At 52.6% G+C, this 25269-nt stretch overlaps 1 protein-coding gene across 2 annotated transcripts; it reads right to left on the bottom strand.

The window, feature by feature from the left end:
* Positions 1-2199: 2199 nt before the first annotated feature.
* On the bottom strand, positions 2200-25157 carry Cad (carbamoyl-phosphate synthetase 2, aspartate transcarbamylase, and dihydroorotase). Of its 2 annotated transcripts, XM_087552251.1 has the most exons (45): positions 24901-25141; positions 24557-24696; positions 21758-21887; positions 21097-21239; positions 20794-20935; positions 20285-20456; positions 19927-20112; positions 19711-19823; positions 19299-19444; positions 18937-19068; positions 18567-18800; positions 18239-18460; positions 17937-18125; positions 17559-17683; positions 17291-17421; positions 13528-13640; positions 13105-13349; positions 12658-12904; positions 12075-12173; positions 11702-11926; positions 11428-11610; positions 11039-11257; positions 10602-10769; positions 9774-9956; positions 9572-9676; positions 8581-8820; positions 8278-8359; positions 7923-8089; positions 7634-7798; positions 7366-7497; positions 6942-7143; positions 6456-6646; positions 6225-6365; positions 5964-6065; positions 5462-5558; positions 5094-5144; positions 4762-4806; positions 4493-4662; positions 4328-4402; positions 3697-3909; positions 3432-3557; positions 3158-3313; positions 2967-3068; positions 2689-2783; positions 2201-2575 (listed from the first exon to the last, which is right to left on the bottom strand). In XM_087552251.1, exons 1-45 carry the CDS (start codon positions 24980-24982, stop codon positions 2473-2475), a joined length of 6729 nt encoding a protein of 2242 aa, XP_087408377.1. In that variant the 5' UTR covers positions 24983-25141; the 3' UTR covers positions 2201-2472.
* Between the last annotated feature and the right edge of the window lie 112 nt (positions 25158-25269).

Below are 25269 nucleotides of genomic sequence, written 5' to 3' on the forward strand. Positions count from 1 at the left end.
TCCTGGAACTTGCTCTGTACACCAGGCTGTCCTTGAACTCAGACATCCACCTGCCTCTGCCTTCAGAGTGCTGGGATTAAAGGAGCGCACTACCACCACCCAGCACCCCTGCCATTTCTTAACTCTGACCATGTTTACTCAGCATCTCAGTTGACCGAAAGCTCCAGGCAGATCTCCATGCTGGTGGGATGGTGTTTCTCCCTCTCTTCTGGGATTTGTCTACACCATTTGTATACACTAGCCAATGTCCCTCCCCTCTGTGGGATGGTGCTACAGGGTCCCACTCCTGCCAGCTTTACTCTTCCTCTCTTCACAGCTCTCAGGCACTGACATGCCTAGTGGTCAGCTAAGAGCGGGATGCAGAGCTCCAGAGACTGCTGGCTTTCGGGCAGTTTTCTATACTGAAATCGTGAGTAGCTGGAGGTAAATGACAAAAGGTGTCTTCCAATGGGTTGGATAGATTTGAAGGATTCCTCTAAAGAAATATTAGCTAGGCAAAGTGCTTAGGTCGGCACCTGACACAGAACTGTTAGCTGGTTGGGGAAAAAACAGGTCAAATGTCTTCGATATTGAGGTCAGGAAACTGACTCCAGGCAGTTAATGAGAATCCCACAGCACACTCGAGTGGCTTCTCAGTGGATGGAGAAAAGGCTCAGTCAGACATGGCGTCTTAATTAAAATGTTTTCTTTGCTAATAGCTGCTTTCATTTTTATCTCCCAGTATTCTAAGACCTAACTTCTGGTTGTAGGGGAGTTTATTCAATTTAGGGCTGTGTTATGATTAGGAGAGCCAAAGCAAGCAGGGCAGGAACACCTCCCACCACTTAGCAACTGAGGAAAATGTGCATGCCACTTGGCAGCAAGTATTGCTTCCACACAGGGACCGCTCCCAAGTTCTGCAGAAATCTGTGGCAGCCTCATGGGCTCCAGTTTTACACTCGCACAGTCCAGGCAGAACAAAGTACCGGAAAGAAATGTTCTTCACATGCATTCCATCAAGCTTTACCCCTCCAGTTTGAGAATTGGCTGGGAATGGGGAGTTCAAGACAGACAGGAAAGGATTCACACAATAGCAGGGCACAGAACTGTACCTAGATCCATCGCTCTTCAAACAGCATCTAGGCTACAGACCCATGTTCCTTTAAGAAGTGATTCTCAAACCTCACAGCCCAGGGTACCTCAACCCCACCCACTCCGAGCAGGAACCCTTTGCCAACTGGTTCCCCTTTGTACGGTAGGCTGTAGTGTACCTGCGGTAGTGAATCTTTCACCCAGCCCTGCCTACCAGGCCTTTCTGAGTCAGCTACTTGCTCTGTGTAGCCCGTCTCTCCTGGTTTTGGATGTCCTTAAAGCCAGAAATGTTCCTTCCTAATAGAAAGATGGGTTTGAAGTCAAGCATCGGTCTGACAGGCTACCTACCAACTTCTCTGGACCAGTTTGCACATCTGAAAAAGTGGCCCAAGGGCCGTTGGGATGAGAGGAATATATTGAAGTTTGTTTGCATTGCTCTGAAGAGGGAGAGTCTCCTCCCACTGCTGCAAGGGGCTAACTGCTCCTAGGGAAGACATTTGCTTTCTTGAATGGTGTCTGAGCAGCTTGGACCATCGGGTACAGATGTCAGGCAGGTATTTAAACCACTGGATGCCTTTCTTATAACCTAAAACTGGAAATCCTCTAAGGACTTGGAAGGGTGAAGGAGGGAGGCTGCAAACTGTGGACGGCTTGAGTCGTAAGGCATCCCAGACACACCTGCGAGATACAGCAAGCGTTTGCCTAAGCAGCGGCCCCCAGGGGTCTTAAGATCCTACACTGATGGCAGCTGGAGAACACCAGGATACGGGTCTGAGGATGTGATGGCCACCCAGGGCATTGAAGGACACAGCTAATCAGCAAGTTAGACTTGCTGGAGGCCTAAAGTCTCAGCCACGCCCACCCAGCGCACGGCCTCCCTTTCACCAGGACCTGGGTGTTCTATAGAGAAGGCCAAGCCCCACTGCTCAGGACATGGACTGCCGCTTAACTCAGAGTAGGCTGGACATAGGCCAGAGTCTCTAGGAGAGCTTTGATGTTAGAAAAACACATAAATCAAAGAGCACCGAGTGTCAGCTGGAACGCTACAGAGCCCGGGGGGAGTGGGGGAAGGTGTCTGTCCCTACCAGAGGCATCCTCTGCTAGCCCATGGTACTCACGACGAACCAGGAACTGCTTGGCTGTTTTATTACAGTCAGTACAAAAGTAACTGTACAGATCTGAGGTGTAAGAACGGAGATGAGGCAGAGGGGCTCCCAGGATCTGAGACTGTACCCCAAAGTCAGAAAGTTCCCTAGTCTGGAGCCTAGAGCAAGGTCCCAGTTTGTACATATGTGCTTGGGCTGCCTGTATGCTCCAGGATGTCTGCTAAGCGTGCTGCCCCCGTGGGGGGCATCGGGGTTGCCTGCCTGGGCCTGAAGAGACGAGAGAGAAGGCTGGGTCCTAAAAACGGCCTAGCACGGTGGCAAGCAGAGCCATGCGGATGTACATGCCGTTCTCAGCTTGGCGGAAATAGGCTGCTCTGGGGTCCGAGTCCACCTCCACGCTGTCAGAGAAGCAAAAGTGTTACCACCCAGCTCCTGGAGAGCGGGTTCAGGGGACCCCCCCCAACCCCGCCAGCCCAAGGGTCTCTCTCCTAGGACAGAGAGGCCATGTCACCTTATCTCATTGACACGAGGCATTGGGTGCATCACCACCATCTTTTTCTTGGCCCGGGTCATGATGTGAGGAGTGAGGATGAACTGACCAAAGCACTGTCAAGGTAGGTAGGGACTCCATTAGAGGCTCAGGACAGAGATAGCCACAGAGAACACAACAGAGGCTGGCAACCTTGGACCTGGAGCTTACAGCTCAGTTCTAGCCTGTGCCCCTTCCCACTCTCTCACATGGGTGCCCAGTGGCCCGCCCCAGGCTTCTGCCTCAGGCCTTGTACTCACAGCTTCATATTCCTGGGAAGAGCCAAATCGTTCTTTCTGGATCCGAGTCATGTAGAGCACGTCAGTGTCTGGCAGCGCCTCCTCGATGCTCTCGAACTCCTCCTGGGGAGGGAGCCGGGTGAATGCTGTGCAGAGCTCTCAACCACCCAATCCTTGGCCCTTTGGTGTGGGCTGAGCCACCAGGATCTCACCTGCTTGGTGCCTCGGGAGGCCACAAAGTCCCACACGCTGGATGGCATGCGCAGGCTGGGAGGTGCCACGTAGCGTAGGCTCACACGGTACTGGGTGAGCAGGCAGGCCAGGGAGTGCACTGTGCGTCCATGCTTCAGGTCGCCTACCATAGTGATCTAAAGGAGGCAGCCAGTCACCAGGGGGGCTCAGAACACACATCTGTCCTGCCATTTCAAAGTCACCAGCCTCAGGACTGCCAGTGCCTAGGCCTCCTGGAGTGCTCCCCGCCCTCACCGTCATGCCATTGACAGTCCCAAGCTCTTCTCGAATGGTGAAGATGTCCAGCAGGGCCTGAGTGGGGTGCTCCCCAACTCCATCTCCAGCATTGATCACTGGTCTTCGACAGTGCTTGGCCGCCAGCTGTGAAGACAGGAGACAGCAGGAGAACCCTGCCTTCTGCAGCTTGGAAGGCTCTCCCTGCCCCCACTCTGAACCTCCTGAGTCCCTTCACCCATCCAGCCCAGCCCAGCTGAGGTACTGAGGTACAGGCTGGCCTCACCTCCACAGCTCCAGGCTGAGGGTGACGGAGTACAACAACATCAGCATAGCAACTCATGGTCTGCACCGAGTCGGCGAGGGATTCGCCCTTCTGGACGGAGGACGTGGCTTCAGAGAAGCTGAGAACGGCACCCCCGAGCCGGGCCATGGCTGCTGCGAAGGAGCTACTGGTGCGGGTGCTCACCTCGTAGAACATAGAGGCCATGACCTTCCCCTGGGGAAAGGACAAGTAGAAGGGGTATGTGCACGTGTGCCTTGGGAGTGCACACAGGGCAGCACTCACTCGCCTCCAACTTACACCAGAACCTCCTCTGACCTGTCACTGCCCGACATTTCCACACTACTGTGACTCAGAGCTCAAAGCCACGACTGTGTATGACCCCAGAGAGCAAATGTCAACGGCTCTCTCCTGTGACTAATGTGTATCAGATGACCCCATGTGCAGGGTCATTGCTAGAAGGAAGCCGAGGATGCTGGTCCAGAGGAAAGGGCCTTCCAGAGCAGAGACCTGCTGACAGTGCAGTCTGCATACATACGAAGGGACCAGATGGCAGCACACACCCGCTGCCCACTGTGCAGCCCTCCCGACAGGGGTTGCGGGGAAGGCAAAGGTTGGTACCCACAGCCCTGACCTTTAGGATGTCGAGGCTCCGTTCTTTCTGCACCATCATCCGTAGTGTGTGCGCCACGTTGAACAGATGAGACATCTATGAAGGACCTCAAGTCAGTCTCACAGGTCCCGACACACACACCACACCCCCAGGCTCTGGCGTCACCACCCTGGGTACCCTAGGTACCTGATCCTTAGTGAACTGCTTGACAGACAGGATGTGTTGGCCCACTAGGGAGTGCAGTAAAGGTGACATCTGGGGGTGCAGCAGGCCAGAAGATCCTAGATTCTGTGGTGATGCCTGTCTAGGTACTGGTGGTACAGGGTAGCAGGGGCCATCAGGGGTTCCTATCAGCTCTACAGTGGGGTGGTACAGAAGAGGCTGGTCAGAAGGTTCCCCTGCTTGGATCAGACTACAGAGGCCCCCTAGGTAAATATGCATCAGCGTGGGCTCACCTGATTCTGCTACCTTCCTGGGTGGCTTCTCTTTGGGTTCCTCAGCTGCAAATGACAACAGGACAGAGGTCACCTGGTGGCTATGGTGTGGCAAGCCCAAATGACAATGACCTCTGCTCCCAGTGCTTGTGTTAAAGCCACCTCAAGTCACAGGTGCTACAGCAGGTTAGGGGAGGCAGGAAGGATGCAGCAGCTATGGGGAGGGCCCAGGATTCCCTGTGGTGCCGTGCTGTATGAGCCAGAGTGTGCCCTCCCAGGGCCTTCCCAGCTGGCATAAAGGATCTGAGGCAGAGGAATGGCCAAGTTCACACCAACCAGCAAGCGGGATTTACCCCATGCTCGGCTGCCCCATGAGATCCCAGCTCCTGGGCGGAGGTACATAGCTGCCCACAACAGAAAAAGGCCTGTGAGAAGACGCTATGGGATGCCTACTTCCTACTGAAGTAGCTACTTTAGTCAAAGTAGGGTACAATGGATCAGACTAGGAGCAAGGGCAGGAGAGTAGCAGGAAAGGGGACAATGGAGTCTTGAGAAGAGCCCTGAATCAGTTACTGGGTAACTGGGCCCCCAACCCTGGCCCGTTATGGACACTGTGGAACAGATTCCACTCCTCCTTAAGTCAGGCTAAGTGGAACGTATCTATCCCTACACAGGGCAGTAGGAAAGAGCCTACGTTCTGGGCCATAGGGACATCCCTTACCTGGCAGCCCTGGGTCAGAGGCCCGGTGGATTCGAGGTGGCAGGTGGAATCGGCCATCAGGAAGGCCTGGGATGACTCGGCGTGGTCTCTCAGGTGTCTGCAATGGAGATGACCCAGCATGTTGAGAAGTTACTGACCCGTTGGTTACACACAGCCCCTCAGTAAAAGCCAGTGGCTCCTTGTATACAGAGTTCACTCCACCCCACCTCTGCACTGTTGCAGCCTCCCAACATGCTGGCAACGGCTGGCAGACAGACTGGCCCGTTGGAGGTATGTGCAATCTAGCAACAAGGCCTAGGCACACACATTAACACCAGGCTTGATCCTTAGAGCTGGCTTCCTACACTGAAAACCAGGCTCCCTTGGCAGTAGACAGGGAGGCAGGTAGTGTGATTTCAACTATCAAGTGCGGTACTTTCCACCAATGAAACTGCTGCTAGCCCAGCCCTAGGGCACGCCCCTCAGCTGGCGGCCAGACCCAGCCCAGGGGCAGGGTAGTTACCGTGGTTATTTCAGTGGTAGTAGGAGTTGGAGGAGGAGGCTGAGGAACAGCCCCCTGAGGCCACTTCCGTACATCTTGTCCATAGCCCGGGGGTACCAGCACCTGCACATGAAGGCCAAGAACAGAAGGGAGCAGGGAGTTCACATTGACTCTTAGAGAAGCAGACACGAGCAAGAAAATGTCACCTGGGACACGGGGCAGAACGTCTGTACTGGGCAGGAAGAGGTCACTTCTGAGACCAACTGGGGACCACACACATACCTGTCCATCAATATAGGCGACCTCCCCTCTCAAGACCACACGGCGCACGGTGCCCTTCACCTTCTGACCTTCAAATGGGGTCCAGTGGGCTTTAGAGAAGGGCATGTGGCTGGGGACCGTCCACTCATGCTCCAGATCCACCTGTCCGAAGGGTCAAGGGTAAGGTCACACAGGGTAAGGCCCAGCTGTGGGGGTGGAACTCTCCCCAGCTCCAGGCCCTCAACCCCTCACCTCTACATAGGTGTCCTCCTGGAGAGGCAGGTGGAAGATCCGCCGAGGGTTGTGGTGCAATCGCTGTAGCAGGTCATCCAGACTGAGGCGGCCCTCACTCACAGCTGTCAGTAGCAGCGGCAACATGGTCTCTAGTCCTGGAAAGCCTGGTGGAGGCTTAGGCCCACACTTCTCTTCCAAGGTATGGGGAGCTGTGAGAAAAACAGCTATCACTCTGGGAGGCAGGCTCCGCCACCTTGTCCTAAGACTTCACTTGTAGCAATGCCATGGTCCTGACCACCAATGCCCGTGGCCATGTTGTCCCGGCTGCCCTCTGGGGCTCGGCCCCCACACACATAGCCTCTCATTTCCTTCTTCTGACCAGTGTTTGTCAATTCCTGTGCTTAAGGACCCTGGAGTCCAGGCCTTGCTACCGCTTTCGTCCTAGAGCTGCCCCACAGCTTGAGGTGGGGCACAAGCATGCTGAGGCAGGAGATCCGTGCTCACCGTGGTCTGAGGCAAAACAGTCGATGACCGCCATATTCTCCCACAGGGCTTCCATATCCTCTCGGGAACCCAGCTCAGGGCGGACCTCTCCCTTCCCAGGTCCCAGGCGCTCCAAGTCTTCCCGGTTTAGGAACAGGTGGTGAGGTGCGACCTCACACGTCACTGGCAGCCCCTGTGCCTTTGCAGTTTTAATCAGCAGGATCTGGGGAGAGAGGAGGACAGTCCATATGAGGCCTCTGACATGGCAGGCCCTGTCCTTCCCAGTCTCTGTGCTTGGCATTCTTCCTCAGAACAGCGAGGGCCAAATGTGCCAAGGGTACTGGCTTGGGCTCTCCCAACCACTTCCTGCCTCCAAGGACTTGTGGTGACCTTTGGTCTTCCTGGGAAAGTGACAGGGGTACCAGGATCTCTGATGCACTCTCACCTCTTCCTTCCGAGCCACATGACATATGTGCACTGAACGCCGTGTCAGCTGAGCTACCATGAGGACTGCAGCGACACTCTGCCGCTCTGCGTGGGCCACAATGGGGAGGTGGGAAGGCCAGGTTTCAAAATGCTGGAGATGGAAAGAATTGACGAGAGAAAATGATGGGCCTTTGATGGCTCTCAGAAACCCCTGAATCCTCTCTGCTGGCAGCTCATGTAGATGAGGCCTCAAGCCAAGAGGTAGCATGTGGCGATACACTGCCTACCTCCATCCACTGGGCCACACTGTCCAGCCGTAGCTCAGAGAAGGTCTCATTGAGGTAGAGCTTCAGGCCTGCTGCAGACCCAGCCACAGCACCCAGAGTCCCTGCATTTTCAGATGAGGCTCCGAGGAAGAGGGTAAAGTCACAGCGGGCGCCAGCCTCTGCCAGCTAGACAGGGTGCATACACATGAGGTAAGGCTTGCTGGCATCGCTGCCCACGTAAGCCAGCAGAGCCTGGGTCACAGGCTCGACAGAGGCAGAGTCCCAGCAGGCAGGGAATCGAGCGGCTCACCTTCTGGGCAAGCGCCAGAGCTGGGGCATCAATGATGGGGGGCCGGGTATTAGGCATAGCACAAACCATGGTGACGCCCCCAGCCAAGGCGGCAGCTGTGCCTGAGGCAAAGTCCTCTTTGTGAGTCCCACCTGGTTCCCGAAGGTGCACGTGGACATCAATCAATCCTAGGAGGAGGTGGGGGTGAGATCAGTGTTGGAGTGGGAGAAAACTCACAGCCACTGATACAAGTTCCCAATGGAGAGCACAGTGGACAGAGGAGCTCACACCAGGAGAGTCTTGGGCCATCCACAGTCTGTAAAATCCAAGGAAGACAGTCCTGCGGCCGTATTTACCACCCGAAAGCCTCACTCACCAGGCAGGCGCACTAGCTTCTGGGAGGTCATGCAGTCAACGTGGACTTTCAAAGGAGGGGCTGGCCCGATCTGGCCTAGGGCCTGCAAGGGGAAAGCAAATCAGGACAGATTTAAGGGAAGGTAAGTTAGGACCCATTTCTCCATCACCCACACTCTCTTCTCCATCCACCTCACTGCCTCTGGAGCCACAAAGCTTTACCATGAACATGGCCTTTTCACAACGCCATCTCCCAATCCCCAGAACATGCTTTCTCTTCCCCCTATCACGGCACCTGTCACTCTAGAACCCAGGGCTGTGTTACCTCCACGAAGAGTTTGGTGCACTTGATATCAATGATGAGAGGCACGGAGAAATCCGCGGCCAGACGCCGGGTGCGGTAGCCCTTGGTAACGAAGGAGGAAAGACGCCGACCCCCAGCCCCGCGCATCGACAGGTTAATCACCAGCTCAAAGTGATTCTCGGCCAGCTGATCCAAGATGCTCCGTTGTGGTGGGCACTCACCATCCACAGCCTCTTCAAAGTGCCAGTCCACAGCTGTTACCTGCCAGCCCAGAACTAAGGTCAAGACCAACTTTACCCCATGTCAGTGCACTGGCTGGTTTGTGCACTTGACACAAGCTGGAGTTATCACAGAGAAAGGAGACTCCCTCGAGGAAATGCCTCCAAGAGGTCCAACTGTAAGGCATTTTCTCAATTAGTGATCAGAGAGGGGCCCATTGTGGCTATCCCTGGGCTGGTGGTCCTGGGTTCTACAAGAAACCAGAAAAGCAAGCTGAGCAAGCCAGGCGAAGCAAGCCAGTAAGCAGCATCCTCCATGGCCTCTGCATCAGCTCCTGCCTCTCCAAGGTACTACTGCCCTTTGCGAGACCCAGCCCTAACTTCCATTGGTGATGAACAGCAATGTGGAAGTGTAAGCTGAATAAACCCTTTCCTCCCCAACTTGCTTCTTGGTCATGATGTTTTGTGCAGGAATAGGAACCCTGACTCAGACAGTCGGGAAGGCTTATCTGAAAGGATCTAGCCGGAAAATGAGACTGATAGTCCATGGGCATGGGACAAGGTGCTGCCCGTTTGCCACCGGCAAGGTATGGTTCTCAACTGAAAAAGCCTTCATTCCTCCTGAGTGAATGGAGTTACGGTCGCCAACAGCACTGTGGACTCACACACATGTATAAGAACTTTAACAGTGCAGAAGAGCCTTTGAGAAACACACCCTACTTGTTCTACCCTGGGGCAAAGGGAAAGGAGAGACTCCTTTGGGGCCTGCAGGAGACAGCGGCCCCACTAGATACCTTGACGCCGTGCTCGGTGTAGAAGTCGGCAGTTCCCAAGCTGGCATACAGACTGTAGCCCAGGCTCTCCAGCAACCGCACAGTTGGGAGCAGCTCACTTTTATTCTAAAACCAAGCAGAGAGAGCAAGTGAGTCTTAGCCTAGACAGCCAAAGCCATGTGCTGTGTGTGTGACTTCCCACCTTCCCGGGTGGCCCAGGTACCTTGTAGCTGCCAATGGTCAGCAGGATGTTCTTCTTTGGGATCTTAAAGCCAGTGCTGAGCATGGCTTTGAGGTAGGCTTCACAACGGCTCTCTCCGAAGCCAGCCACCTCTCCAGTACTGGTCATCTCCACACCCAGGACCACGTCAGCACCGGCCAAGCGTGAGAAGGAGAACTGAGGTACCTGGGGGAGCAGTGGGACAGAAGAGTCAGGAGATATAGCAGAAAAGGGGGCCTGTCCCCATCACGCCCACACAGAAGGGCTGGCCCTCCAGCTTCCACATGGCCTCCACTCTGCCTGTTTTCTGGCCCTGGCCCCAGCCCCAAGGAGCTCTGTAAATCCAACAGCCTTACCATTCTTGCGACTCAGTTCCATTACCACCCTGTCTTCCAAAACACACTCTTGGAAACAACAGCGCCCATGTCTAAACTCCTCGTACATTTGGTTATAACTCGGTTATGTAGGTGTATGTATCACAGACTGTTCCGTAGCAAGCTATTTTTGAACCAAACTCCTTTTGCCTCCTACAGGGTAAACTCTTAAGGGATGATGACCACCGTATCATCCTATGGTTGGGCAATAATGTCTTGTGTGGGTGAGAGTTCATCTGTTCATTGAGATCTCTTCCCTTAGCTCAGCAGCAGAGTGTTCGCCTCGCACGCCAGAGCCCCTGGGTTCGAGTCTCCAGTAGCTCAAAAAGTATAAATTAATTAAATAAAGCAGCCAGGTGTCCCACATTTCACAGAACCATCTAGGTTTTGACCTGAGCTTGTTATAGCAATTAGGGGATCTATACACCAGGCTCAAGGGCCCCATCCCCCAATTTACCTTTACTCCCACGACTCCAGAGCCAGTCATGAGCCCCACGGACTCTACTTTCTCCCCCATGATGATCCTTGTGGCCAAGGCTACGAGGTCGACACCAAGTGTCTTGGACACGAACGGGAAGGAGCGCGACACCCGCACGTTACATTCAATGACCTTCAGCTGGTCGTCCTAGGGGAAGGGATTTGGGGTTAAGCCTCGTGACGTCCAGGTGTGCTGACATCGCTCTACTGACCTGGGCTCCGAGCCTCTCCCGATCGAGTAACCAGCTGAATGACTGTACTGGCCCGACACTGCAGTGGGCTCTAGAAATGACCCTTTCCCCAGCTTTGCTGCCTACATGGGTGAGGGTAAGAGACAGCGCAGGGCTTCGCAGCAGTGGGGCCAGCAGAGAACATGGAGGAACTGTAGGCTTCCACCCCTTCCTATCAACCTATTACCTTGGCAATGAGCTGCAGATTGAAGGGCCCCGTGACCTGTAGCTCCTGGCCCACAGCATGCACAATGGCTTTGATCCGCTCCAGAGTTTTGGGGGTGATGTCTTGTGGGGGGGTCACCAGCGTGGCATCCCCTGAATGCACACCTGCATTCTCCACGTGCTCAGAGATGGCAATAGCCGACACGATGCCGTCACAGGCCACAGCATCTACATCAATCTCCTGGAGGCAGACACAGGCAGCGGGATGGTAGGACAGGGTCATTTTCTCCTCCTCCCCTAAGAAGCTCCCTCTGTGAGACAGAGTCGTCAAATACATCCTTCCTGGCCCACTGTGCCCACAACCCAGCGAGTGCACAGCCTCCTCTGGGGCTCCTGGTTGGGGACCCTCACCTTTGCCTCCTGAATGAATTTGGAGATGACCACAGGGTGCTCCTTAGAGACAGCAGCTGCACTGCTCAGGAAGCGCTCCAGGTCCCCATCAGTGTAGGCCACGTTCATAGCAGCACCACTCAGCACATAGGAGGGACGCACTACGCAGGGGTACCCAACGGTCTGGCAGAACTGGCGAGCGGACTGTGGGAACAGGAAGTCCAGTGGGGCCGGTCACATTCACTCAGAGACAACATCCAGCCCCAACCCGGCTTCCTGCCAGACCCCAGCCTACCTCGAGGTCACTGAGCTCTCGCCACTGAGGCTGGCTGATACCAATGGTATCTAGGAGCCGGGAGAACTTGAACCGGTTCTCGGCTGAGTCGATGGCTTCGGGGGAGGTGCCCAGCACTCGGCACTGCTGCCGATGCAAAGCCATAGCCATGTTGTTGGGCAGCTGCCCGCCCATGGACAGAATCACACCTTCGGGGTTCTCTAACTCATAGATGTCCATCACCACCTGTAGTACAGGAGAGGAACAACCAAAGGGTTCAAGGAAGCCATCTGGATCAGTGCTTCCCTCAGCCCCCATCCCCATCAAGTACCAAGGAATCTTGGGCTGCCCGGCCTATCCCACTCATTCCCTAAGTAGCCCTTATCCCTCTCACCTCAAAAGAGATCTCATCAAAGTAGAGTCGGTCACACATATCATAGTCGGTGCTGACTGTCTCTGGGTTGTAGTTCACCATGATGGTCTTATAACCCATCTGCCATAGGGGGTGGAATACATTAGGGATTTAGAAGAAGCACACAGGGGCTAGAGAGATGGCTCGGTGGCTAAGAGCACTGACTGCTCTTCCAGAGGTCCTGAGTTCAATTCCCAGCAACCACATGGTGACTCATAACCATCTGTAATGGGATCTGATGCCCTCTTCTGGCAGGCAGGAGTACATGCAGATAGAACACTCAAGAGGAAGCACATGGAGTAGCTAAGCCAAAGCCCACACTACAGCCTGCCTGTTTCCAGCGAAGCAGCTAGACACAGGTAGACAACATGTTAGGGATGAGATTCAGGCAGAGAGAGGTAGCAAGATACCTTAAGGAAGGTTCCTAACCCAAAACCCACAACAGAAGGTTGTTTTTCTTATAGGATGTATATTCCTAGTGAACTGGAAGATCTAGGATCTCGAGTGGGAGGACAGGCAGCCACTACAGAAAGCAGGAAAACTAGGAGAGAAGAGGGCCTCTGACCTTCCGGAGCTGCTGGATGCAGCCCACAGCACACCAATCAAACTCAACGCTGGAGCCGATCCGGTAGACGCCAGAGCCAAGGACCAGGACGTGAGGTGTCCGAAAGTCGAGGTCATGGGTGTTGCCCCAGTATGTCAGGTACAGGTAATTTGTCTGGGCTGGCCACTCAGCTGCAACTGTGTCGATCTGCTTCACTGCTGGGCAGATCCCCAGTTCCTGACGCAGCTTCCGAACAACCAGCTCTGTGCTAAAGGAAGAGAAGAGACAGACTGGCCTGGGAACAGAGTACAGACTGACTGACAAGCAAGTGCTCAGCAGGGTTAGCAAGGAAACATCCTATGGGCAGTGAAGATTAAGAACATCCAAGGTTCCCCTCCAGTGGCCTTCCTGAGGCAAAAGTTCCCTCCCCACACATGTAGGTCCGAGGCCCTCACCACCATCTCTGACCTCAGGACTGCAAGAGCAATTTGCTTGTCTGAGAAGCCGAGGCACTTGGCCTGGTGCAGCAGGTCTTGGGGTAAGGGCCGTCCACGGTGTTGTTCCAGCAACTTGGCGTGGGTCACAATGCGCTTCATCCGGTGCAGGAACCAGCAGTCGATGCGGGTGAGCTCATAGAGGCGCTCCACAGAGTAGCCAGCCCACAGAGCAGCAGCCACCACAAAGATCCGCTTATCCGTCGGCGTCTCCAGCTCCTGGGGAAGAGCGCACGCAGATGGGCGGATGCAGGGCAGTGCAGGGGTGGAAAAAATACATCCAGGGAAGGGAAGTGAGGGACAGCAAATCAGGTGAACACTGCTGCCATCGCTGTCAACAAGCTCGAGCTGAGAGAGCTCCAGCCCAGCGGTGGCGTAGGAGAGGAGAGCTGCTTACCACGTCGCTGACTGGCTTCACTGTATGGTCGAAGCCTACACAGTTCTCGTCTACCATGCGCAGAGCCTTTTGGAAGGCCTCCTCAAAGGAACGCCCGATGCCCATGACTTCACCTGGAGGAACAGGACGGAGGAAGGGCTGAGAGCGGAGGGGCGGATAGATGCGGGGATAACCAACACACTCAAGGGTTTCACTCTGATCTTCGGTAGGTTCGCAAGGCTCATGGTGGTGGTGTCTTATGACGCCTCACCATTCAGAAACCTAAAACAGGCTGGGCATGGTGATGCAGGCCTTGCACCCCAGCGCTGGGGAGGCAGAGGTAGGCGGATTTCTGTTGAGTTTGAGGCCAATCTGGTCTACAAAACGAGCTATGATAGCTAGGGCTTGTTACAGAGAATTCCTGACTTGAGAAACCAAAGGAAGGGAGGAAGGAAGGAAGAAAGGGAGGGAGGGAGGGAGGGAAGGAGGGAGGGACAGAAAGGGAAGAAACCTAACTGTAATCTCTTTTCCTACCATCTCCACAGACAATCATGGCCCTTGGTGAGTGAGTATGGAGCCAGCATGTGTAAAATGCGCCTGTAGATACTGGGGCTGGTTAGTTAACAGCAGAAGCTCAACTGCTGCTGACTGTCCAGCTATCTGGCTGGCTTTATCACAATCATGATGGTACCATCTGGAATGTTTCATCCTAGAACATTAAAAAGTCTGGATGACGGGAAAACGATCCCACTCCTGATTAGCGTCCATCTGCACATCTCTCACATTCCCTCTCGTTCTCCCCTCAAGACAGGGTTTCTCTGTGGAGCCCTGGCTGTCCTGGAACTCACTCTGTAGACTCAGAGATCCACCTGCCTCTGCCTCACAAGCGCTGGGATTAAAGGCCTGAGCTGCCACCACCACCCAGCTGCCAACTGCGTTTAAAAAAAAAAAAAAGATTTGAAGGCCAAATGGGTCGTGTGCACCTTTGGTCTCAGCACTCAAGAGGCAGAGGCAGGTGGATCTCTGTGGAGTTTGAAGCCAGCCTGGTCTACATAGCAAGTTCTAGGACAGCCAGTACTATGTAGAAAGACCCTGCCTCAAAGTGAATGAATGAATGAATGAATGAATACAGACTTGAGGTGCTAAGGAGATAATGATATATTGCCTAGAACCTGAGTTCAAGCTCCAGACCCACACAAAAGATAGGTGCGGTGACACAGTTTATAATCTTAGAATCGGAGATGGTGACAAGCAGATCCTCAGGGCATTGGCCAGCCAGCCAGCCTATCCTGCCTTAGAACAGCTTCAGGCCAGGTCTTGAAAGAAAAGGGGAAGGGGAGAAAAGATAACAGTACCTGATACAGTCCTCTGGCCTTACATGCTCCCACACACCACACCTACCCACACCCAGACAAGGATGATGGTTTTTTTTCTTCCTGGACTCTCCCCTATATATGTTTTATAGACAACTGTGGTACACAAACCAGTTCTGTGTCCCCGCCCTCATTCGAAGCCCTTCCCCACAGGGCTGGACATCCTACAGCAATCCCTGGTTTACTGTAACTTAACTGCCGAATGCCTGAAGGGCATTTAGCTTTTAAGTGCTGGTGGCGGTGGTGAGGCTGTAGTATGTTGTTTTAGATGACTAGATTCCCAGAAGCCCAAGGCAATGGGGAAGAGTAAAAGTAGCCTTGGGAGGCACCCATCCCACCACAGAAGCACCTGTCCTAGACACAAAGTGTAAAGTGTAACTGGCTTCCTAAGTGGGAAGCATGAGTTTTGCTAACCATAGCTGAGTGTGGTGACTCATGCCTGTCACCTTAGCATCTGTGAGGCAGAGGCAGGACGCTAGAACCATAAGTTGTAGGCCAGACTATTCCATACATAGCAAGTTCCAGGCTAGCTACAGCATATAGTGACATCTTGTCTAGGGGGAAGAAAACTCAAGAGCCTGAAGCAGGAAAAGTAAGAGTTTGGGGACAGTGTGTGGGCTACATAGTGCAGACCAGGCCAACCTCATCTATAAAGTGGATAGATAACTGGATACACAGCGAGAGCCTGTCTCAAAGACAAAATCAAAAATCACAAAGTTATAAACGTTAGCATGGAGAAGATGGCATTTCTAGAAGACTGGGAGGAGTGAGACATTTCAAAGTCTCAGCTGGGAATCAATCAACCTTTGATTATTCTGTCTCTCATCCGCTTATTTTAGCCACAATTTGATTATGGCTCCGCTCCCATGTTTATTATAATTTTCATAACAGAAACTCATCTCCAGAAGGAACATCTTGGCAGTCTTGGAGGACTTCTAAAAACTCTGAAACAATGTCTGAGCTCAGACTCACTTGTTTAAAAGCCACTTGTGCTCTAAATGGAGACCTGGAGCATGGTGACATGCTTATCCAAATCAGCTGGTGGCACCTGACCTGGTTAGTGCCTGCCTCTTAGCTGAGGCCACCACAGAGACACTGTGCGCACATCAGCTGGGATTCCAGCTTGCTTCACCACTGCCTGGCAGTGACCAGCACGCAGTATTCTAAATAGTCTGATGGGCTTCTTGTTTTGTTTTTGAAACAGTGTCTCACCCGTTATGGACGGTTTAGAACTTACTACACAGCCTAGACTGGCTTTGAATTCACTCCTCCAGTCTAAGCCTCCCAAGTGCTAAAGCTCTTTGTTAGGTTAACTGTTGCTATCTTGCTCCGATCTTAACTCTGTATTAAAACAAAATTCCATTGTAGATCCTGGAAGTTGTTGCCAGGAGGAGACAGGCTAAGAATGGAGCCTGCTTGGTGGTGACCCCAGTTCAGTTCCTGGAACTCACATAAAGGTAGGAAGAACGGACTCCCACAGCCACACCGTGGCCTGCACACTCCACCCTCACATATATTGTGCACACAAACAGCATACTAACAAATTTTAAGAATTAAGGATTTACAGGGAAGCATCAGTAACCCTTCCCCTGGAAATATTTAAACAGTGAATAAAATGTCACTGGAATTTATCATCCTAACGATGCGGATGCGGCTGGAAGTGAGACGGCAGCCAAGAGGATGAAGTGTCTCGAGGAAGATTAGAGACGTAGTGAATGATGGGTTCACAACCGGCGAGATCTGGCTTTTGCTTTGACCCCCTACTCTTCTGTGAGCCCTCAGCCAGGTCACTTTCCTCCTGTGGTCCCAAGAGAGATCAAATAATCTGATCCTAGGAACTATATTCCTTTACAGGTTGTTATGAATGTTCTTTTTCTTTTTTTTTCGAAGCTGGGGACCGAACCCAGAGCAAGCGCTCTACCACTGAGCCAAATCCCCAACCCCAGGAACTATATTCCAACACAGGTTTCCAGATGACTTTGACCCCTGCTCCTAATTGAGGATAACTATCTAACTTGACAAGTACCTATTAACTGAGAAAGCTACCCCCCCCCCCGTCTCTTTGTCTCTGTCTCTCTCTCTGACACATACACACAGACACAGATACACACACACACACACACACACACACACACACACACACACACACACACACACACACACACCCTGCTTTTCAAGACAGCGTTTCTCTATGCAGCCTTGTCCACCCTGGAACTCGCTCAATAGACCAGGCTGGTCTCAAACTGACAGATCCACCTGCCTCTGTCTTCCGAGTGCTGGAATTGCAGGCATGAGCTGGCATGCAACACCATGCCCAGACTGATGATCTGTATTAAGGGCCGCGGCATCATGAAAGCTGAGAACCACTGCTCTCTTGGTTCTAGCAGGACCCACGGGAGTATGAAACTCACCAACACTCTTCATGCAGCTCCCAATCTTGGTACTGACACGCAGGAACTTGCTGAGGTCCCAGCGAGGAATCTTTACCACGCAGTAGTCCAGGCTGGGCTCAAAGGCTGCTGTTCCCCCCGTAACAGAGTTTCTGAGCATCAGTGAGTTGGGTGCCAAAAAGAGAGAAGAATATACAGGGTGAGCTTCCAGTCCCTCTCATAGGTTCTGTCTGATGAATAATTTCAATTTTCCCCTCCCCTTAACACCAGGACATCTCCCAAGTTATACCTGAGCTCTGGCAGGGGAATGCCCAATGCTAGCTTGGCTGCCACATAGGCTAGTGGATAGCCTGTGGCCTTACTGGCCAGGGCAGAGCTTCGGGAGAGCCTGGCATTTACTTCAATGATGTAATACTGCAAATGGGAGAACAGAAAGAATATGTCACTGATACCTGGCCTAGAAAAGAGCTCAAAGAGAAGAGGAGAAATGATTGGGTCCCTACTAGGGACGAAGAGAGAAAAGGCCCTCCCCAAGCTCCAACCCTAACCACAACAATCCTGGCTGCACTCTAGGTTAAGCAGGGCCAAGAAACCTCTCAACCTTGAGGCCCAAAGACCAAGCAAAGTATGAAGGCCACAGTGTCTGTCAGCCTCACAGCCTCCTCACCTGCTCAGACTCGGGGTTCAAGGCATACTGCACATTGCACTCCCCAACAATCCCCAGGTGCTGGGTGACCTTGATAGCTGTCCGCCGCAGAAGCTGGTACTCTCTGTCATTCAGTGTCTGGCTCGGAGCCACCACTATGGACTCCCCCGTATGGATGCCCAGTGGGTCTAAGTTCTCCATGTTACATACCTACAAATGGGGTCACGGAGGTCACCAACAAAGGGGGGTCAAAAGGCCCAGAAGAGGGACTCTGCTTTTCCAGAAGTTCAGGACACGCGGGCCTCTGGTGCCCCGGCACTCACCGTTACGCAGTTGCCATAGGCATCTCTCACCACCTCATATTCAATCTCCTTCCAGCCCTTCAGAGACTTGTCTATCAGCACCTGGCTGGTATGGGCAAAGGCTGGAGCCACAAGAGCTGAGAGTTCCTCTTTGGTGGAAGCAAAGCCAGAACCAAGACCACCCAGGGCAAAGGCTGCTCGCACCAGCACAGGGTAGCCTAGCCGCTCGGCAGCTGCCTGAGCCTGCGGTGAGCAGAAGACATGAACCAACAAGTCATTTCTGGACCCAAAAGAAGTAAGATTCAGAGGAAATGACATCATCGTACTTTTACTCAAACACCTAACAAACCTGTTCAAGAGAATTTGCCGCTTCACTGGGGGCAACGTGCTCTCCAATCTCAGCCATTCTGGCAGCAAAGGCTCGCCGGTCCTCAGTCAGTTCAATGGTCTCCACAGGTGTACCCAAGACCCGGACCCCATACCGAGCTAGTACCCCAGCTTTGGTCAGCTCCACACCGCAGTTCAGGGCTGTCTGACCCCCGAAAGTCAGTAATATACCATCTGGGCGTTCATTACGAATCACCTGAGGCAGGAGAGAGGAGCCGAAGGCATTAGGGGAAGAGTCGATCAAGCAGCTTAAGAGCCCAGAGTGACCAGCAAGCCCCCCTGCCCATCATGAGTCCCCCTCCTCAGGCTATCCTTATCTAAGTCGTACGTACCTGGGTTACGTAGTGAGGTGTTATGGGAAGGAAATAGACCTTGTCTGCCAGCCCCTGAGAAGTCTGCACTGTGGCAATGTTGGGGTTGATCAGTAATGTTTGGATGTTCTCCTCCTTTAGGGCTTTAATTGCCTAATAAAAGAAAAAAAGGCTGATCAGCCTCTTCTACAGAAGACAGAAGTTAGGCATTTCTTCACCTCCATGTACTCCCAGTCCTTAGTAAGTGATTTCTCTTCTTCCCGAACTCCACATCTATACACCGGCACACCCGATCCACATCCTCCCGGCAAATGGTGCTCATGCATTCCTCCTCCTCAAGACTCAACGGGTTGTGTATCCCGATGGGAGGCCACACGCCTTACCTGAGAGCCCGAGTAGTCAAATTCTCCAGCCTGGCCAATGGAGAGGCCCCCCGAGCCCAGGATCAGAACTTTTCGTGGTGGTGGGAGCCCAGAACCAGGAATGGGAAGCTCAGGGGGACAGAGGCGCTGAGCCAAACGTTCTCTTACTGTGGACGCAAAGTCATGGCGTGTCAGAGGGGGCGGAATTCCAGAGGCCATGCACATTAGACCCTTACTTTCAGGAAAGCACAGAGAAGGTGGGCACAGATCCCCTAACTCTGGAGTTCCTTTATACAGAAATGGCACAAATTGCCCACCGTCTGTTCTCTCTCTTCCCTCACAAATCTAACTTTTCCAAGTATGTCCCTCTTAGCCTAGACCTGGAGCTAGCCCTGTTCTTAGTTCTACACCCTGGCTCTATGACGGGGCTTACCTGTCCGGCCCTTGGCGTTCCCAGCTACAGTATCTCTCACGGTTTCTAGAAACACATCGAAGAGTAGCTCCATATCTGAAGGGCCAGCCCGGTGCTCGGGGTGAAACTGGACGCTATTGAAGAGATTGAAGGACATCTGCCAGTGGCCTCTGAGGGGACTGAGGGCCGCCACGCTCGCTGAGCCTTGCTTTCTCATCTTCACACCCCCCTGCTCACCTGAAGAAGGGCAGATTGTCGTGTACAATGCCTTCGTTGGAACAGTCATTGGCGTTGGTAAATAGAGGAGCCCAGCCTGCTGGCAGCGAATCCGCGTCCACGGCAAACCCGTGATTCTGGGAGGTCAGAAAGCAGCGCCCAGTACCCACCAGTAAACAGGGCTGGTTGTGGCCTCGGTTTCCGTATCTGGAGAATGGGGCAGAGTCACAACCCCTCTCGCCAACCTCTCCCCCACTACCTGAAACTCAGCTCTTTTAGATCTCATCGCTCCTGACAGAGTGATTGTTTCCACACCAATAAACCCCCAGCCCTGAAGACACTGCTAAGCGTGGGCTCCGTCTACTCCCACAAGCCCCACCTCATCTTGTAAGTTTTGGCCCCAATGGCTAAAGCCAATAGCTGGTGTCCAAGGCAGATTCCAAACACAGGTCGGGGATTAGGCTCAGATAAGACTCGATTCAGTGTGGACACCACACCAGGATAGGAGGCAGGATCACCAGGTCCATTACTTAGGAAGAGACCGTCATATTCTGGAATGAGCAGAAAAGGTTGACACCCAAGGGTTGAGGAGATGCTCAGCAGAAAAAAAGCTCATGTGAAGCCTGGTGGGCGGAGTTCATCCCAGACCCAGGGCGGGAGCCACCCAACTCCTTAAAGCTACTGTGCTATGGTACACACTTGCACCCACTACTACAGTAATCAAACTTGTCAAATAAAGCACACATCCATCCCGGACCACAGACATGGAATTCCTGGTCCCCGGTCCCGAAACCCCTCCTGATTTTTATCAGTTGTTCTGAGGGATAAAACCCAAGTTTCTTCCGCTCAAACCCACGCCACTTATCTGCACAGGTCCCAGATACTCACTCCGACTGTCTAATTCATGGTTCCAGGGTACCACGGTAACCTCAGCCCCAAGCTGGCAGAGACATCGGATCTGATTGTACTTGAGGCCACAGTCTACAGCAAAGATCCGAGGGGCACCCCCCGCATTGAATACCCGTGGGGTCTGAGGAGCAAAGAGCAACAGTGGGCAGCTGTGATCAGCAAAGGTAACACATGCCCACACCGAACCCCATCTTTGAAGTCCTTGAGTTTGCCCCATTTGTGGCCAGAAAAGTAACTACTTGTCTTCTGCGGGCAAACATGTCCTGTTCTCTTCCTCGGTACCTTAATAGAGACCTCTGGTGCCAGGGGCCTGGCATTGGGGTCCACAAATGGCAGGGCTGAAGGCTCTGTCCCTTTCTGGACCAGCTTCCCCAAAAGAGACCCTTGTTCCCGCAACTTCTTAGTCAGCTCCCGAGTGTCCACTCCTGTCAAAACAGCGCAGCCTCAGATGATGGTCCCAAACTCAGTCAACAGTGAGGGTAGATGTCCAGGTAGATGCCTCCTGCTCAGCCCTAAGTCAGACACAACTGTTCTACCAGCATCGAGATTCTGGGCCTGATGAACAGGCATTGCCATGAAGTGATCTTGCCCTAACTATCACACTCAAATTTGAACCACGATCTACACAGACCTAATTATTGAAAATACCTTCTAGAAGAAAACAAACATGTTCAACAATACTACAGGAATAGGAACAAGAGCTGGGCAAGGTGGTGGACATCTGTAGCCCAGGCACCAGGGAAGCAGCAGATCATCTGTGGCTACACAGTGAATATGAGGCAAGCCTGGGCTACATGGGACCCAGTCTTGAAATTCCCCCCACCCAAAAAGAGCATACTACACAATTCTCTTAAGGAAAATTGACAGACCCAGAAACCTTCCCGTGTCTCTCCGTCTAGGAACCCCGTCCTTTACTCAGATGCCCCAGTACTTGCTCTTGTACCTTGCAGGCCGGGGATGCCATGCTGTTGCAGCCACTCATGCAGGGTGCAGGTGGCACTCCAGTGGCTGGGCGTGGGACAGCATTCCCCAACCACCAGACCTGCCACATGGATCTCCGAGGATTCAAACCACTACGGAAGGAAAGAGATTGTGAGGAGTGAGCTCAGAGACAGCAGCACGTTCTCAAAGGCACGTCCCTCTACTGTCTGGCCACACACGACAAAATACCAAACACTCCCTGCTTGCAGACAGTCCCATACGAAACACTGAACATGGGCCCGGCGTGTCTAAGAGAACAGAAAATGACGCTTTCCCTTGTCCCAAATCGAGCTCACAAACCCTCTCTCTGAACACCCCACCGAAACATCCACTACAAGTTAGCTTGCTTTGGAGAAAGAACCTTTCCCACTTCAATGCTATTTACAACGTGTCTTGACTATGATCTTGCACGTGGCACAGACTGAATCCTCAAGCATTTACTGAGTGCTCACTAGGTGCAGGCCTTGTAACAGACGTCAGAAAAGACAGTGAGCAAAGGTAAGGGGTGCCTTGTCTTCACAGTGTGAACTTCCATCTCAGGGAGCCAGAAACTAACAAGGCAAGACAAACAAACATGGTAATAGTTATATAGGTGTGATAAAGACACAGTAATAAGATATTCGCACAGAACATTAAAATAAGTAAAGCCAGCAGGGCGTGGTGATGCTGTGCACCTTGAACTGGAACTCAGAGCTGAAGAGCAGCCTGGACTAGAGAAAGTTCTAGGACAGCCAGGACCACACTGAGAAACTGTCTTTAAAAAACAATATAGGGCTGGAGGGATAGCTCAGAAGTTAAGAGCACTGACTGCTCTTCCTGAGGTCCTGAGTTCAATTCCCAGCAACCACATGGTGGTTCACGACCATCTGTAATGGGATCTGATGCCCTCTTCTGGTGTGTCTGAAGACAGCTAGAGTGTAAAGTATACATAAAATAAATAAATAAAATCTTAAAAAAAAAAACAACACAGTTCTAGGACAGCCAGGACTACACTGAAAAAATAACACATACATATGTGTACACACGTACACACACGTACACACACGTACACACACGTACACACACACACACACACACACACACACACACACACACACACGGCCTGTAAACTTGAGGCCAGTATGGGTTACACACAGAGACCCTGGCCTAAAAAGAATTAAAAAAATGTCCATGTACCAGGGAAAGAAGCCGAGGCAGGAGGCTTCTGAGTGTGAAGGTCTACCAAAGTTGCAGCCTTGGGGATGTGCAGGGTGTTTTGGCTGGCCTGCCTTCCCCATGTGGAGTGAACCATGTACGTAAGTTCAGGCAAAGCAAATGCATTGGGCTGTAGGAGGCCTCGATCACCTGCTTCTATCAGGGGCCTCACTTTTGACAACTTACACATTAACCAAATTCATAAGATACTGCCTTATAGCCAGGAGATGGTGGTGTACGCTTTTAATCCCATGAGTTCAAAGCCAGCAAGGCCAGCCTGGTCTGTAGAATGAGCTACAGGTAGCCAAGGCTAGACAGAGAAACCCTGTCTTGGGGGAAAAAAAAAAAGATACTGCCTTGAAAACTAAAATGCAGGTATTCAAAGGTTTATGATGAGGATTCCTTTCTAGGATAACAATTAGTGTGCTCTCATCTAGCACTCAGGAGACAGAGGCAGGCGGATCTGAGTTTAAGGTCAGCCTCCATACTGAGTAAGTCAGAGGACAGCCAGGGATACACAAAGAAACTCTGTCTCAAAAAAACAAAAACAAAACAAAACAAAAAACCACTACCTGAACTTATGTCACAACTTGGGAGGCAAGGGCAGGTAGATCTGAGAGTTCTAGGCCACAAAGGTTACATAGTGAGACCTCTCTAAGCCTGGAATCAGGGTTTAAGCAAGTTTTGTGGAATTTTGATTCTACGCTATGGTGACTTCAATCTTAATGGCTGTGTTGATATTAGCACTTAACTCTCAGAGGCAATATAGTTTCCAGATTTCACTGAATAGGGGAGGGGGACCTCACTGTATGAGGAAATTTGAATTTATCTAGAGGTAAGCACTATTGAGGAGCAGAAAATGAAAAGAGGCCAAGTAAGGAGTCCAGATGGTGACCAATGTCACTCGCATGTAGAGAAACTGACAACGATTGGCCTTCTAAGGGGACCCTTCTAATTTCCAGTTTCTCACCAATTTAGAGCAGCCTAAACAGCCTTTTCTCAACCTGTGGGTCGCGACCCCTTTGGGGGGTTGACCCCTCTTTTACAGGGGTTGCCTAAGACCATCAGAAATATCAGGTGTTTGTTTACATTATAATTTACAACAGTACCAAATTTAGTTATGAAGTAGCAACAAAAATAATTTTCATATGGTTTAACACAGTGAGCACCGGGCTAACCACTGTTATCAAAGGGTAGCAGAATTAGTAAGGTTAAGGACCTAAAGGATTGTTTACCCCTATGACTCTGCTACTTAAAAAAAAAAAAAAAATCCTTTGCTGGTCCTTACAAAATAACTAGAAATTGCACCCCTTGCAATTTTGAAAACTGCTCCCATAAACCCTTTGCCATTTTCCTTGGACCATGCTTCCCCTACACACAAGAGGTGGGTACTCCTGAAGTCTCTCCAGCTCTCTGCCTCTCAAGGTACCTAAAAACCCTGTAACCACGGTCGCCTTAGTATATATAGCTGCTATCTCCAGGATGTCTGGCAGAGTGTCAGTGTCGTCACGTCACCGTTAACTTCTGATCTGAGAAGGGATGTAGAGAAAACACTGGGTGTGACTACCTTGCTCAGGCCGAACTCGTCCTCTTCATCTGAGGGAATACCGTAGTTGCCGATGAGAGGGTACGTTAGCACTAGGATCTGAGCTTTGTAGGAAGGGTCAGTGAGGGCCTCCGGGTAGCCGACCATGCCGGTCTGAAACACTGAAAAAAGGCAGGGCTGAGTTCTGGCAAGGGCACCCATCGGAACACTGCCCCGAGCGCAGCAAATCCCGGAGGAGATGACTGCTTCGGTCGTGAGTGTTGAAAGGGAGCTGGGGCTGAAGGTATTGACTCAGGGAGGGGAGTGTGCAGGCGGGGTGGACAGGTTAAACAGAGTGGGTCGGCAGCCCGCCCGGGCTTGCTTACCCACTTCCCCAGCAGTCGACACAGCGGCCCCGAAGGGCCGGCCCTGCAGCACCGACCCGTCCTCCAACACCAGGGCCGCCATCGGGTCGGAGCTGAGGCAGGGCGAGCACCGAGACGCGGGAGGCGCGGCGAGCCCCACTGGAACCAAGCAAACACCGCGCGCCGGAGTTGGTCCACGTGGCTCGCTGCGCGGGGCGCTGGAGAGCAGGCGGGAGCGGCAAGCTGGAGCCCTAAGCGTAGTGAGCTGAAGCACGACTGCGACGGCGCAGGCAGCCGGCAGCGTGAGGGGCGGGACCATGCACGTAAGGGGCGGGACCATAGGGTAGTTCCACAGCAGCAACCTTGGAGACGTGAGAAAATCCCACCCTC

Source organism: Rattus norvegicus, chromosome 6, assembly GCF_021556685.1.
Source record: "Rattus norvegicus strain SHRSP/BbbUtx chromosome 6, alternate assembly SHRSP_T2T, whole genome shotgun sequence".
Lineage (NCBI taxonomy): Eukaryota > Metazoa > Chordata > Mammalia > Rodentia > Muridae > Rattus > Rattus norvegicus.

What these genes read in the sequence shown, in the direction of transcription:
- Cad (XM_087552251.1), bottom strand. Translation starts at nt 24,982, where the DNA reads ATGGCGGCCCTGGTGTTGGAGGACGGGTCGGTGCTGCAGGGCCGGCCC. An exon ending in TGAAGCCAGTCAGCGACGTG is followed by an intron (nt 13,350 to 13,527) that starts GTAAGCAGCTCT and finishes GCTCTTCCCCAG; the next exon opens with GAGCTGGAGACGCCGACGGA. An exon ending in CTGGAGTCGTGGGAGTAAAG is followed by an intron (nt 9,957 to 10,601) that starts GTAAATTGGGGG and finishes CTGCTCCCCCAG; the next exon opens with GTACCTCAGTTCTCCTTCTC.